Here is a 13,590-nt window from a genome sequence, read left to right as displayed (position 1 = left end):
ATGCACATAAATTTGATGCTGCTCTTTGGTTCTCTTCCTCACCCTTATCCCCCAGTCCCTAACATTTGCTTTGTGTCCTTTTTATATTTACCTATACTGAACTTAAGTTGCTCATTAATCACCTGTCACTCAGAACTGTAAAAGCTTGCTTCAATCCTTTGTCATCAATCTGTCTTCACTATCCTAAATAACCACAATATTGTCAGTGCACTGTTACTGCACTACTCAAATGCCTTTCCAGGTCATTCAGGAGCATCATACAAAACAGACTGCAGTAGGAATCCCCTTAGTGACCTCTCTACATTTCAAAGACTGACCATTGACTTCAATCCTGTAACTCTTATGCAAGTCAATTATTTTTCTACACAAAGACAGGAAAATGTTTCCCCAGTCCCACCTGCACCTCTTCTAGATACGCATCCACAGCCATCAAGTGGTTTTACTTCAGTCACTGTAAGCTTGGACAATGTTGCTTGTCCATTATGAATACTAATTCCTAGTTCAAATATCCCCAAATACACATACTCTGTAGGTGTGACTTGCCTCCTGAGTGTTCAATTTTGCAATTCATTCTTACACCCATTTCACTTGAGCTGCCATTATTAATGTGATAACTAATACTCAGAATGAATGCACCCATTTACTATTCAGTTTCATGGAAGTTGTTTAAAGAAACCACAATAAGCAAGTCAAAGATGTACTCAAACATTTTTAACCAGCCTTGTTTATGCCTACTAAATGCTGCTAGAAGTTTTCTTAACTAAGGCAGACAAGCATTTAAATTACTGCCTCTCCTTTAGAGGTAAAACAGCCTTCTTGAACTACAGAAGAGAACTGTGTTGAAAATTTCTGCCTTTTCTGCATCACAATCAATTTCCCCACCTACGTGGATTAAAACCAGTTTTACCTGAAGTAGCTAAAAATAGTACTTTCTTGTGGCTTCCCCTTTCTTTGTCAGACTTGATAACAATTTGACAGTTGATGCAGTGTTCCCTCTTCCCTAGCAGTTAATACTTAATTTCCCTTTCCTTCATAGAATCCTTTAGGTTGGAAAAGACCTTCAAGATAGTTGAGTCCAACCATCAACCATGCCCACTAAACCATGTCCTGAAGTGCCTTGTCTAGGCACTTTTTGAATACTTCCAGGGATGGTGACACCACCACTTCCCTGGGCAGCCTATTCCAAAGCCTGACAACCCTTTCAGTAAAGAATTTTTTTCTCATATCCACTCTAAACCTCCTCTGCCACAACTTGAGGCCATTTCCTCTCGTCCCATCATCAGCCACCTGACAGAAGAGACCAGTACCCACCTCACTACAACCTCCTTTCAGGTAGTTATAAAGGGCTATAAGGTCTCCCCTCAGCCTCCTTTTCTCCAGACTAAACAACCCCAGTTCCCTCAGCTGCTCCTCATAAGACTTGTGCTCCAGGCCCCTCACCAGCTTCGCTGCCCTTCTCTGGACACGCTCCAGAACCTCAATGTCTTTTCTGTAGTGAGGGGCCCAAAACTGAACAGTTTTCTCTTCTTAGAAACAAAATTAATACTTGGTGTTTAAGGATGCTGTATTAAGTATTTACTAAAGTATCTTTCTATTGAGTCTGCAGTTACTGCAGTATAGTTCCAAATGACACCTATTTTATAAACATTTTATTTGGCCACTACATGATTTACTTGGAACCACTGTATCATACCTTAAATCTCCATCTAGTAACAACTACAAACTTGAGTGTGTGGTCCTTGCCAAGAATCTCTTCATTGCATAATATGTCCAGCTGACAAAACAAAGATGACAGTTAATTCATTGGGACACAGTGCATGAAACAACATATTTCAGATAATACTACAAATGTTTGATAAGATTTTTTTTCTCTGAAGACACTGGAACTGTTCATCTTGCAGTCGTTCTGCAAAAAAAAACAGTACCAAGGAAAGAAAAGAGACTGTCTTTTCTCAACATAAAATGCTGAAAGACCAGGAAATATTGTATGAACGGGACTTAACTGTTTGAGTTGGCTTCCTGAACAGTACTAATGTCCTTTCCTCAAAGCTTTACATGCTTTTAAAAAGGCCAAGTAAAATGATTAAGGAGACAGAATTCACAAATCTCAAAGACAGCTCTGTTATTTAACATACTATGAAAATTTTTTACTTAACACCAGCCAGGTGGCTTTCTGCTATAAGGATACATTTTTTTAAAAAAACTGCCTGCCACCTCCCTCATATACTATATTTATGGGGTTTTTGCAGATACTCAACAGCTATTTTTACTTTTCTCAGTGTTTAAAGATCTTGGTATTAGAAACAGTGAGGATATAAACACAAAAACATGAGGATTACAACTACTAATCAATTGAACTGTAATAGCTGAACATAAACTACAACAGGGAACATGCATGAAAACAGTAAGTTACACCAAGGTGGCTTATATTAACAATGTTTTTCCACACAGCCCAGAAAGACCTGATTGTGCATGCAGTCCACTTACATGACTTATCTAATTGGCAGTAACTCAAACCTGCAATAGTCTACAGCAATCAACCAAGTGCCCAGAAGCTTAAATCCTTCTACTATGTACCTGTTACTTGGTACTGGTACACTGATTACGCCACAATTCATGTACTCTTTAAGAAGGTAGGGAGGGATCACAAAGAAATAAACAGTACTCCTGAAAGTTTTTTCCTTCAGTAAAAGCCAAGCAGGTTGTTAAATCACAGACTAGCACAGCAGAATAGAGGGCTTAAACACAACACACAAAAAAATAACCCCCTTCACACAGTGATGGTAGCTATGTTACTGCTGGGCTACAGCCAGGAGTCAACCACTTCCAAGCCAGCTGAGGACGAGACAGAAGATACAGTTTTGTTTCAGGAAGACTAGCAGAGTTTGGGGACATACTCCAACCATAAGACAGGTGTTGGACTGAAGTGTACAGAAACTGGGAAGGAAGAGTGATAGAGATGCAAACTGGCTGTTGAAAAGTTTCAGCAGAAAGCTGTTGACACATTGGACTGGAAAGCAGATGTTGGATTTGAATTAAAAGTCTTAATTAAATTCAGTGAGTGACATAATGTGGGGCTGGGAGATGTCAAGCTGAGAGTCAATTGAGACATCTACAGACTGTGACCAAGACCCAGCAAAGTGGTAAACAGAGGCTGCATTCGTATGTTCGCCACTGTTAGTTTTTAATCTGAACTAGGGGAAGTGCAAAGAATTGCTTTTTTTTTCCTGTACCTTTCACCATAAATTCTTCCCATGATTCCAAGTATTCCCTGCAAAGGAAGGGAAAAGTAGGTATCTAATAACACTCTGGTCACGGTAGGCAGCAACTTCAGATTGAGCTTCGCTGAGAGCATAAAAAGGAACAAAATATTTGTGGTGCTTACTCTTAAACTGGGCTTCAGTAGTGTTAAAGTGTTTGTTACTGTCTGTCCCCCTCACTGACCATGAAATCTCTGAAAGGGTGGGGTATACCTGACTACAAGCTGTCAAACAAAGCACCTTGCTAGAGTCCATTTCAACACATGTGGAAGCACATAACCAAGCCTTTTAGCTCAACTATTTGTATATGGACATAAAAAGATGCACTGCAAACTAAATGGCAAGTCCTGTATAGACCCAAGAAAGGACAAGAAAATGGCTGCATAACATGTAATTCAAGAAACAGTATATGCTTCTGTTTTCTGAAAATAAAATCAGACTAAAAGATGTTCCTTTGCAAAGGAACAATCCCACACTTTTCATAGGGTTTTGATACCTGCCAAATCATTTAAAAAATTAAAATATTACCTCATTAAAAGAAGAAAGGTTAAGTTTTTTGGCAATGAACTTCTTTAGATGCAAGACTGTTGCTTGTGCTGAGCAACGAATCCATTTTCGTTTCAGTCCACGCAATTTGCTGCTATTGCATTCCAAGCAGATGCTTACCTTCAGGAAAAAGCAAAAACAGTCAGGGTTGGCTGGAACAATTTTCTGCAGTCTTCATTATGTATCCCATAAGCAGTTCTTATTAATAGCAGTTTTTATTAATACAGCAAAGTGAAAACATACAGTACTAGTTAGTATTCCTTAAACTGAAATGCCTGTAGTCCTATTAAAAAAAACAACATTTCCTAACATCTTGTCAGTTTAGTGGTAAGCACTACTGCAACCAAAATGAATCTAGACAAAAAAGTTCAAGAAAGAATTTCTGATGTTGGAACAAGGCTGCTCCAGTCCAAATTCAAAGGCTGCGAATAGCTTAAACAGGACCCTATGTCAAAAGCTGGAGTAAGATACACAATAAGAATACCATTGCCGTTTTTTAATGATTGCTTTTAACATTAATTCTTGCTTTTAATGCAACTGCTAATGACAGTTTAAAACAGAATTTTAATAATTTTAAGAGAGAATTTAAAGTTTAAAAAGAATGGAGACAAATGACATAGCAAATTGTTAAAATTCTAAAGATCATTCCCCCAAAGGTCCCTCTAATTTCTATGCTTCAATTCTCACTTCTTTTCTTATATAGCTATTCATTCCTTAGTCTAAGCTTTTTGTAAAGATTTACTTTACGCACTAAGAGGACCTAGTACTAGGTACAATCCCTTTGAAAGTTCCCTTACATTATAATTGAAAAGAAAATTAATCCAAGTTTAATTTAGTCTGGACACACATAACATGAAAACATAAAAGCGATGGCTTATTTATCACAGAAGGAGACTTCACTTTCAAGCATGCTTTCAGTTTAAAACTTACTGGTGAACTTCCCAGCTTTCATACTATTTTTATGGTACATGTAGAGGTTTAAAACAAAACAAATAATAACTTAGAAGAAGTGTAAAAGGTTTTGTTCATAATTATTGATACACATTCAGCTCAATGTAACAGAACAACACTGGGATACGGTCCTTCCGCGGGGGGGGGGGGGGGGGGGGGGGGGGGGGGGCAAATACCCTGAATTTTGTTTTGAAAGCAAATAATACTTTGGAAACTCATAAACAAACAGAACTATCAAATCTCAAGGCAAATGTCTTCAATGTATTCTCCATACCTGCCAAAACCCAAAGACGAAACTCATGCTTACACAAAAGCCTTAGGCAACACTGCATTGTTTGCATTAGAGGACAGAAAAAACATCTTGAAACAGTTATTTTTCTCTTATTAGCTTACCAAAGCACTGAAACTGAAATATAGGATAAAATTAAAACATGCGCTATGAGCTCACCTGTTCATCACTTCGGTGGTAGTCATTATCTTCTTCCTGTTTTTCCTCTGAAGTTTCTTTGTTTGAATTTTCATCTGTTTTAGTTTCACCTTACATAAGAAACCAGATATATGGGATAACACACAGCAGCAGCTTGTAATGCTAATTTGATTAAAACAGCACAGTTCAGGACTGCAATATAGAATAAACTTTGCTTTTCCCAAACTGTGCTTATCTGCTTAGGCAACACTAGCCCCACACGTGAAAGAGAGGAATGCATACAGAGCACAACCTTCAGTTCAACTGCTAGCAGCCCTGAAGCTGGGTGATTTCACAGAGCCCCCATGTAGGCACTACTATGGAGATCTCCTCCGCCAAGTGTAATATGCTATGACCAGCTAAAAAGAAAGATTCTGTACACAAATAAGGGACAAAGCAACAATCCTACACTCACTGTATTGTGCTATAAAACAATTGTCACTGTAATAAGCCAACTAGGCACATACCTCCAACAGGTCTGTTCAACAATTTACTAGCCATCACCCACCCAAGACAAAATCAATAAAGGACCATTTACCATTTCGATGGGAATCTAGGTGCTGTTTTGTAGAACATGTCTCCCCTTTGATGTCCCCTGGAACTTCCATGCCCAGTTTGTGATAAAACTCCCTTTGCTTTTTCATTTCCGCTGTTTAAAATTGTAAATATTAATCCCTGTAATAAAGTTCTAATGCAATATTTACGAAGTTATTCCAAATCCCTTCCCTCTTAAGTGAAACAGGCTTGCTAACAAGTAGTGGTATTGTCAGTATTTACTACTCTATCTCTGCTATTCTTCATGCCTCATCTTATTTTTCCGATTTAGAAGACTACGAAGTCATCTGTATAGCTACTATTACACCATTCCTATTAGAATGAGATAGTATTTAAAGCACTATTCCTTATTTTGAATCCCTCCCACAATATTTCAGTCAAACCGTTGGTTTTGAATTTTTATTTACAGTTCTGGTTTTCAATATGCTATGAATAATTTTTAAATAATCTATTTAATCTTACTGATGTTTGAGAATGTTCTGGTTTTGCAGCTTAAAATACTCTATTTAAATGAAAGTTGTAACATACATTAAGACAAAAAAATTACTGAGCAATTACTATAACGTACTTCTTTAATTGAACAGATCTAGTCTCGAAGAGGATCGTGAAAACACAAATTGAAAGTTACCTGCTAAGAAATGAGTCTCACAGTAGCAGAAACTTCACTGAAATTAAAAGCTGTTCTGCAGTACATTCTACCTCTAAGAATTTTAGAAAGCTGGCATAACAGGTTTAAGTAGACAGTTTAACAAGAACAAATGAGAGTTACAGTGTGCCAGCATTCAAAGGCTGAACTACTATTCTGCTTTACGTAATACTACTTTCCAAAGAAATACCCCATCTTTCCTCCCACCACCGCCACCCCCAATTGCTGCTAGTACAGGTATGACATCAAACTAATTACTAGAAATGACACAAATGAAGGAATACGGTTTTCCATTGTATTTCTCCTCATCTCCTCCTCCACCATTTTCAACACCTGAAACTTTTTTTTTTTTTAAATGTTAAAGAAGTATGTGCAAAATGACCTCTAAACAAGGTCATACCACAACTTACCTTCTTGGAGGCCTGGCACAAGTTTGTAAACAATATCTTGCATTGTTCTGTCATGACTAGCAAAAAAAACCAAAATCAAAAGTTTAAGTCAACCATCTTGATTCAAAACATTTCTCTTAAAAAAGTTCCAGTACTTAATTGATGTAAAATCTCTAAATTCACCTAAGAAGAATTTCAATTCTCAAATCAGTATTTATGTCAAACAAGAGAAGACAGTAATGTGAAACAAATTATGAAAAAGTACAGGCTAAGACAGAAACCCAATGGAAGTGTGAGGAAGAATAGTCTTGGACATGCCAAAGATGACGTCCCATGGAACATGGCCTCCTGCATCAAGGCGAGTATGTCACCAAATCTCAAAATTGTTTGACAACTTTGAGGTAAACTCGTTTTTATTACTAAAGAATCAAGGATAGTCTGTTTCTTACCCGTACAGACTCATCTCTCGTATTTCTAGATGTCGTGGTTTAACCCCAGCCAGCAACTAAGCACCATGCAGCCGCCCACTCACTTCCCCCCTCACCCAGTTGGATGGCGGAGAGAATCAAAACAAAAAAAAAAGTAAAACTCATCGGTTGAGATAAGAACAGTTTAATAGAACAGAAAAAGAAGAAACTAATAATGATAATGATAACACTAATAAAATGACAACAGTAATAATAAAAGGATTGGAATGTACAAGTGATGCACAACGCAATTGCTCACCACCCGCCAGCTGACACCCAGTTAGCTCCCAAGCAGCATTCCCCCCACCCCCACTCCCCCCAGTTTACATACTAGATGTGACATCACATGATATGGAATACCCCATTGGCCACTTTGGGTCAGCTGCCCTGGCTGTGTCCCCTCCCAACTTCTTGTGCCCCTCCAGCCTTCTTGCTGGCTGGGCATCAGAAACTGGAAAAACCTTGACTTCAGACTAAACATTACTTAGCAACAACTGAAAACATCAGTGTTATCAACATTCTTCTCATACCTAACTCAAAAACATAGCACTACACCAGCTACTAGGAAGACAATTAACTCTATCCCAGCTGAAACCAGTACACTAGACTACTTCGTTATCTTTACTAGGCTTCTCCAACAAAGCAAGAGAACGGTTCACAGAAAAAGACCACAACAATAAAATTTTACGTTGCTCTTAAAAGCCAACATTTTAACTGTGAGCAATGTTATGTAGCTCAGAAGCCTGTACAGGCTCAAATAAAAGAAAAGGTAATAATCCCACTGGAACTGGAGCAGCAGGACTGGTTAAGATTCTAAGCTTTAATTCCCAGCTCACATAGACAAAAATCTGTTTTAGTCTAAAATAAGTCACTGACTAAAAGAAACAAAGTATTACCCTAAATTCCAATTGATAAATAAAATTAGAAACATTTTGAATGTCTGTCTCAGCTGCTGCAAGGTCATTACTCCAATAGAGCTTGCAATACCAAATCCTGAATCTGATTTAAATGGAAGGGGCTTACAATACTAGTCCCAGGCTTCTCATCACCTGACATGAGCATTTCACAGCAATGGAGACCAGTGAACAAGTACAGAAACAGTGACAAATCAAGAGATTTACAATGGACCATTACAATCTTTTAAGTAGCACTATAAGAAGAATCAAAATACCATTATTTCTAAATTCATGTCATTTCAACCAGTAGCAATTCCATTTGCACAGGCTGAGATATTCAAGTGTCACATATGGATTGCAGGAACATCTCCAAAAATATTTCAGCATAAATGAGTAAATCAGCCATGACTATTAGATTAGAGGTGAGAATTTAACAGATTCAGAAATGTGAAATAGGAGACATATAAATAATAATGATAATAACAACAATAAAATTACAATACTACTACTAATAAAAGAATTGGAATATACAAAACAAGAGTTGGATAATGCAATTGCTCACCACTCGCCAACCAAGGCCCAGTTAATTCCCAAGCAGCAATCCACCCCCCAGGCCAACTCCCCCCCTGGTTTATATACTGGGCATGACATCACATGGTATGGAATATCCCTTTGGTCAGTTTGGGTCAGCTGTCCTGGCTGTGTCCTTCCCAACTTCTTGTGCCCCTCCAGCTTTCTTGCTGGCTGGGCATGAGAAGCTGAAAAATCCTTGACTTTGTATAAACACTACTTAGCAACATCAGTGTGTTATCACCATTGTTCTCAGACTAAATCCAAAACCTAACACTATACCAGCTACTAGAAAGAAATTTAACTCTACCCCAGCCAAAACCAGGTCACATGCTGATAAACAAGTAAGAGAATTTAGGAAAAAGCTGCGCTGTATTACAGAGGCTAAAAGTCTAGAGTGAAGCTAGTTGCACTTTTGCTTTCACACTTACCCAATATACTGTAACGGGTGGCTCTGATGTATAACAATTCTACAGGTTGGACAGGTATTGTTTTCCTCCAAATATTTCACTAGGCAGCTTCTACAGACTGGTAACAAGGACATTCATAATTAAAAAGAAATAGAAGAAGCATAATGAAAAAAGTTTGTTTTCATACAGTCACAGAAATGCACCTTACTGAAATTTACACAAAGTTCATTTTTTACATCAGACATCTAATCATGCAGAATGCAGTTTCCAATATCTTTAATTGATGTTCTTGATACAGGAAAGTAGTGTACTAGAATTAAGGCATCTGTACCTAGCCAGAGTCTTCCTAATAAAGCACACAACACAGAATCCCACTCCAGAATTCACCAGAACAACACAGAATCCCACTCCAGAATTCACCAGAACAGTAATTTCTAGCAGGTCAACATCATATTGCTTGCACTGTTCTGCTTGCACAGATGATATTACAAGAGCTGTATGCCATTAAGATAATAAGCCTATTCGCTTTATCCACGGCCACATACAGAAGGAAAGTGTATGGTAGCAATTAACCCAACACAAAAAAATTATTGAAAAGTTGGATGCTTTTTTTAAAAGAACAGAGAACTTTCAAAAAGTGGATATGCAGGTGCTATTTTGATTCTAAATTTCACAGAGTACACTACAGTTAAACTTCCACCAGAAAAAAAACCTGCATGGGCACAGACCTTCAGTATTCATAAAATGTCCTGGTAGAAGTTGCTAAAACAGTCACTCATTATAAAGCTGCATGCTTTTGGAACTGTTTCCATATGCATACACACAATCACCCATATTTCTTTCAAAGTAAACCATTTACACTTTCCCCGTGTCCTGTGTCTGTCCGCCCCCCTCCCCCCCAAAAAAACCCCACTACTCAAAATATACACTACTACATGATATCCTGACTTACTTGAAGTTACAACTCAAGAATGTAGAGAGAAAAAAAAAAAGGGGGTGGGGCTTTTTCTCAAACAGCAGCAGTTCATGTAACCTTGGTGCTAAGGCACTTGTTCTTATCACATAAAATGAAACAATTTCTCTAACTATAGTGCCATCTACCTCTCAGACAAGATGATAATATCTCATAGTTTAACCCCAGCAGCAACTAAGCACCACACAGCTGCTCACTCACTTCCTCCCCCATCCAGTGGGATGGGGGAATAGGACAGAAAGGAAGAAAATGACAATAATAATAATTGGAATATAAAAACCAAGTGATGTACAGTGCAATTGCTCACCACTTACTGACTGATGCCCAGTTAATTCCCAAGCAGCAATTCACCCCCCAGGCCAACTCCCCCCCGGTTTATATACTGGGCATAACATCACATGGTATGGAATATCCCTTTGGTCAGTTTGGGTCAGCTGTCCTGGCTGTGTCCTTCCCAACTTCTTGTGCCCCTCCAGCTTTCTTGCTGGCTGGGCATGAGAAGCTGAAAAATCCTTGACTTAGTATACTACTTACCAACAACATCAGTATGTTATCAACATTATTCTCATACTAAACCCAAAACCTAACACTATACCAGCTACTAGAAAGAAAAATAACTCTATCCCAGCCAAAACCAGGACATAATACAATTAAATAAACACCTGTTAATACCAAAAAAATTGTGCAGCAGCAAATGAAGCATAGTAAGTTTGCATTCTGCATTGTATTTACACACTTAGGATAACAGTACTATTGCTGTCTAACTGTTGCAGAGGTTAGACCAAGCCTCATGGCTTTGCACATTAAGCACAGGTATCGCACAGCAGTGTGTGCCAGTGGAGCGCCAGAGCAGTAGATCCATTTGCAGAAGTGAAGTCAAACCCCAGTCTTACCAAGTCAATGAAAGCAGAACCTCATAGTGGAAGTAGGGAAAGGTATCCTGGGAAGAGTATAGGGATGTTGCCCACTCGTGTAGGGAGGGGGTCAGGAAGGCCAAGGCGCAGCTGGAGCTAAACTTGGCAAGGGACGCAAAGAATAAGAAGGGCTTCTATAGGTATGTCAGCCAAAAAAGGAAGGTCAAAGAATGTGTACTCTCCACAATAAACGCGACCAGCAAACTGGTAACAACAGAGACGAGGAGAAGGCTGAGGTACTCAACAACTTCTATGCCCCAGTCTTCTCTGGCAATCTCTCTTCCCACACCTCTCGAGTGGATGGACCTCAAGGCAGGAACTGGGGGAGCAAAGTCTAGAACTTTAAGTCCTCACTGTAAGAGAGGATCAGGTTCATGACCACCTGAGGAACCTGAACATACTAAGTACATGGGACCTGACAAGATGCATCCCAGAGTCCTGAGGGAATTAGCTGATGTAGTTGCCAAGACACTTTCCATCATAGTCATAGCAGTCAAATGAAGCCCCTGGTGACTAGAAAAAGGGAAATATTACACCCATTTTTAAAAAGGGTAGAAAGGGAGGATCCTGGGAACTACCAACCTGTCTGCCTCACCTCTGGGAAGATCATAGAACAGAGCCTCCTAGAAGCTATGCTAAGGCAGATGGAGGATAAGGAGGTGATTAGAGACAGCCAGCATGTCTTCACCAAGCACAATTTTTACCTGACCAACCTAGGGGCCTTCTACAATGGAGTGACTACATCAGTGGACAAGGGAAGAGCTACAGATGGCATCTATCTGGACTTCTGTAAGGCCTTTGACATGGTACCCCACAACATCCTTCTCTCTAAACTAGAGACATACGGATTTGATAGATGGACTATTCTGTGGATAAGGAATTGGCTGTATGGTTGTGTCCAGAGAACAGTGGTCAATGGTTCAATGTCCAGATGGAGATCAGTGACAAGCAGTGTCCTTCAGGGGTCCGTATTGGGACCAGTACTGTTGTCTTCAGCGACATAGACAGTGGATCAAGTGCACCCTCAGCAAGTTTGCAGACAACTCCAGGCTGAGTGGTGCTGTCGACACACCTGAGGGACGGGATGCCATGCAGAGGGACGTGGACAAACTCAAGAAGTGAGCCCATGTACACCTCATGAGGTTCAACAAGGCCAAGTGCAAGTTCCTGCACCTGGGTCAGGGCAACCCCCAGTATCAATACAGGCTGGGGAATGAAGGGATTGAGAGCAGCCCTGCAGAAAGGGACTTAGGGGTTCTGATGGATGAAAAAGCTGGATAGGAGCCAGAAATGTGCACTCACAGCCCAGAAAGTCAGCCGTATCCTGGGCTGCATAAAAAGTGTGGCCAGCAGGTCAAAGGATGTGATTCTCCCCCTCTACTCTGCACTGGTGAGACCCCACGTGGAGTACTGCACCCAGGTCTGGAGCCCTCAGTACAAGAAAGACATGGACCTGTTAGAGCGGGTCCAGAGGAGGGCCACAAAAATGATCAGAAGGGTGGAACACCTCTCCTCTGAAGAAAGGCTGAGAGAGTTGGGGTTGTTCAGCATGGAGAAGAGAAGGCTCTTACTGAGGCCTTTCAATACTTAAAGGGGGCTTATAAGAAAGACGGGGACACACTTTTTAGCAGGGCCTGTTGCAGTAGGACAAGGTGTAATGGTTTTAAACTAAAAAAGGGTAGATTCAGACTCGATATAAGGAAGAAATTGTTTACGATGAGCATGGTGAAACACTGGAACTGATTGCCCAGACAGGTAGTAGATGCCCCACCCCTGGAAATGTTCAAGGTCAGGCTGGACAGGGCTCCAAGCAACCTGATTTAGTTGAAGATGTCCCTGCTCATTCCAGTGTGGTTAGACTAGATGACCTTTAAAGGTCCCTTCCAACACAAACCATTCTACGATACCTTCTAAAACAACATCCCATCTCAGTACACCTTCCAGTTTGGACTAGGTGTGTACTAATTCCTAAACTGAACTTGTCACTTGTCGGCTCAGGTTCTAGCAGGTTTATTAGTGTAAGCACAGCATCCAAATAAATGCAACTAGATAGCTTATGAAGGGTGCTGCAGTCTTCTAGATTGGTTCTTTTTTCACCGGGTCAAGTTGGGATTAATAAACTCTCCTGAAGCTGGAAGTCCTAGGAGTATGGGACAGCCAATATGGGAACCATTCTAGTGCCTGAAACAATACTATTACCAGAGTTTTTCAATTACATGGAATTTCCAAAGTCTCCAATCTCCATTTACGCAGATACTTGGGCACTGACTGTAGGCCTGAACCGAGATGTACATTTCCTGGTTACTTTTACAGTACACTTAAATGTATCAGAGAACATTTATTAGAAAAGAAACAGGCAAGGTTAATCCTCACTCATTTTTGTTTGTTTTTTTTTTTAAACAGTTTCCCTCTTCTTGACTTTTTTCATTTCTATATCTAGTTCAAGAAATACAGTTGGACTTTCATTGTCCTCATGCACCCTCAATACCTTTCATAACATACAAGGCTTTCCCTTTCATAACATACAAAGACAGCTTTCACACATAA

At 39.7% G+C, this 13,590-nt stretch overlaps 1 protein-coding gene across 13 annotated transcripts in view; it reads right to left on the bottom strand.

Annotated features, from left to right (window-relative positions):
- PCGF3 (polycomb group ring finger 3) overlaps window positions 1-13,590 on the bottom strand; it is a 63,152-nt gene that overhangs the window by 5,989 nt on the left and 43,573 nt on the right. For 10 of the 13 annotated variants that reach the window (XM_069776660.1, XM_069776667.1, XM_069776669.1 and 7 more), the window contains 6 exons: window positions 9,178-9,274; window positions 6,835-6,890; window positions 5,762-5,872; window positions 5,206-5,294; window positions 3,789-3,926; window positions 1,694-1,774 (listed from right to left, as the gene is read on the bottom strand). In XM_069776660.1, coding sequence (XP_069632761.1) covers window positions 1,694-1,774; window positions 3,789-3,926; window positions 5,206-5,294; window positions 5,762-5,872; window positions 6,835-6,890; window positions 9,178-9,274 — 572 coding nt within the window. Of the gene's footprint in view, window positions 1-1,687; window positions 1,775-3,233; window positions 3,272-3,788; window positions 3,927-5,205; window positions 5,295-5,761; window positions 5,873-6,834; window positions 6,891-9,177; window positions 9,275-13,590 lie in introns of those variants that run through there. The other 3 variants (XM_069776670.1, XM_069776671.1, XM_069776672.1) reach the window with 3 other exon arrangements.

Source organism: Haliaeetus albicilla, chromosome Z (genome assembly GCF_947461875.1).
Source record: "Haliaeetus albicilla chromosome Z, bHalAlb1.1, whole genome shotgun sequence".
Taxonomy (NCBI): domain Eukaryota; kingdom Metazoa; phylum Chordata; class Aves; order Accipitriformes; family Accipitridae; genus Haliaeetus; species Haliaeetus albicilla.
Note: the sequence above shows the minus strand (reverse complement) of the source record. Positions and strands in the feature narration are given on the sequence as shown.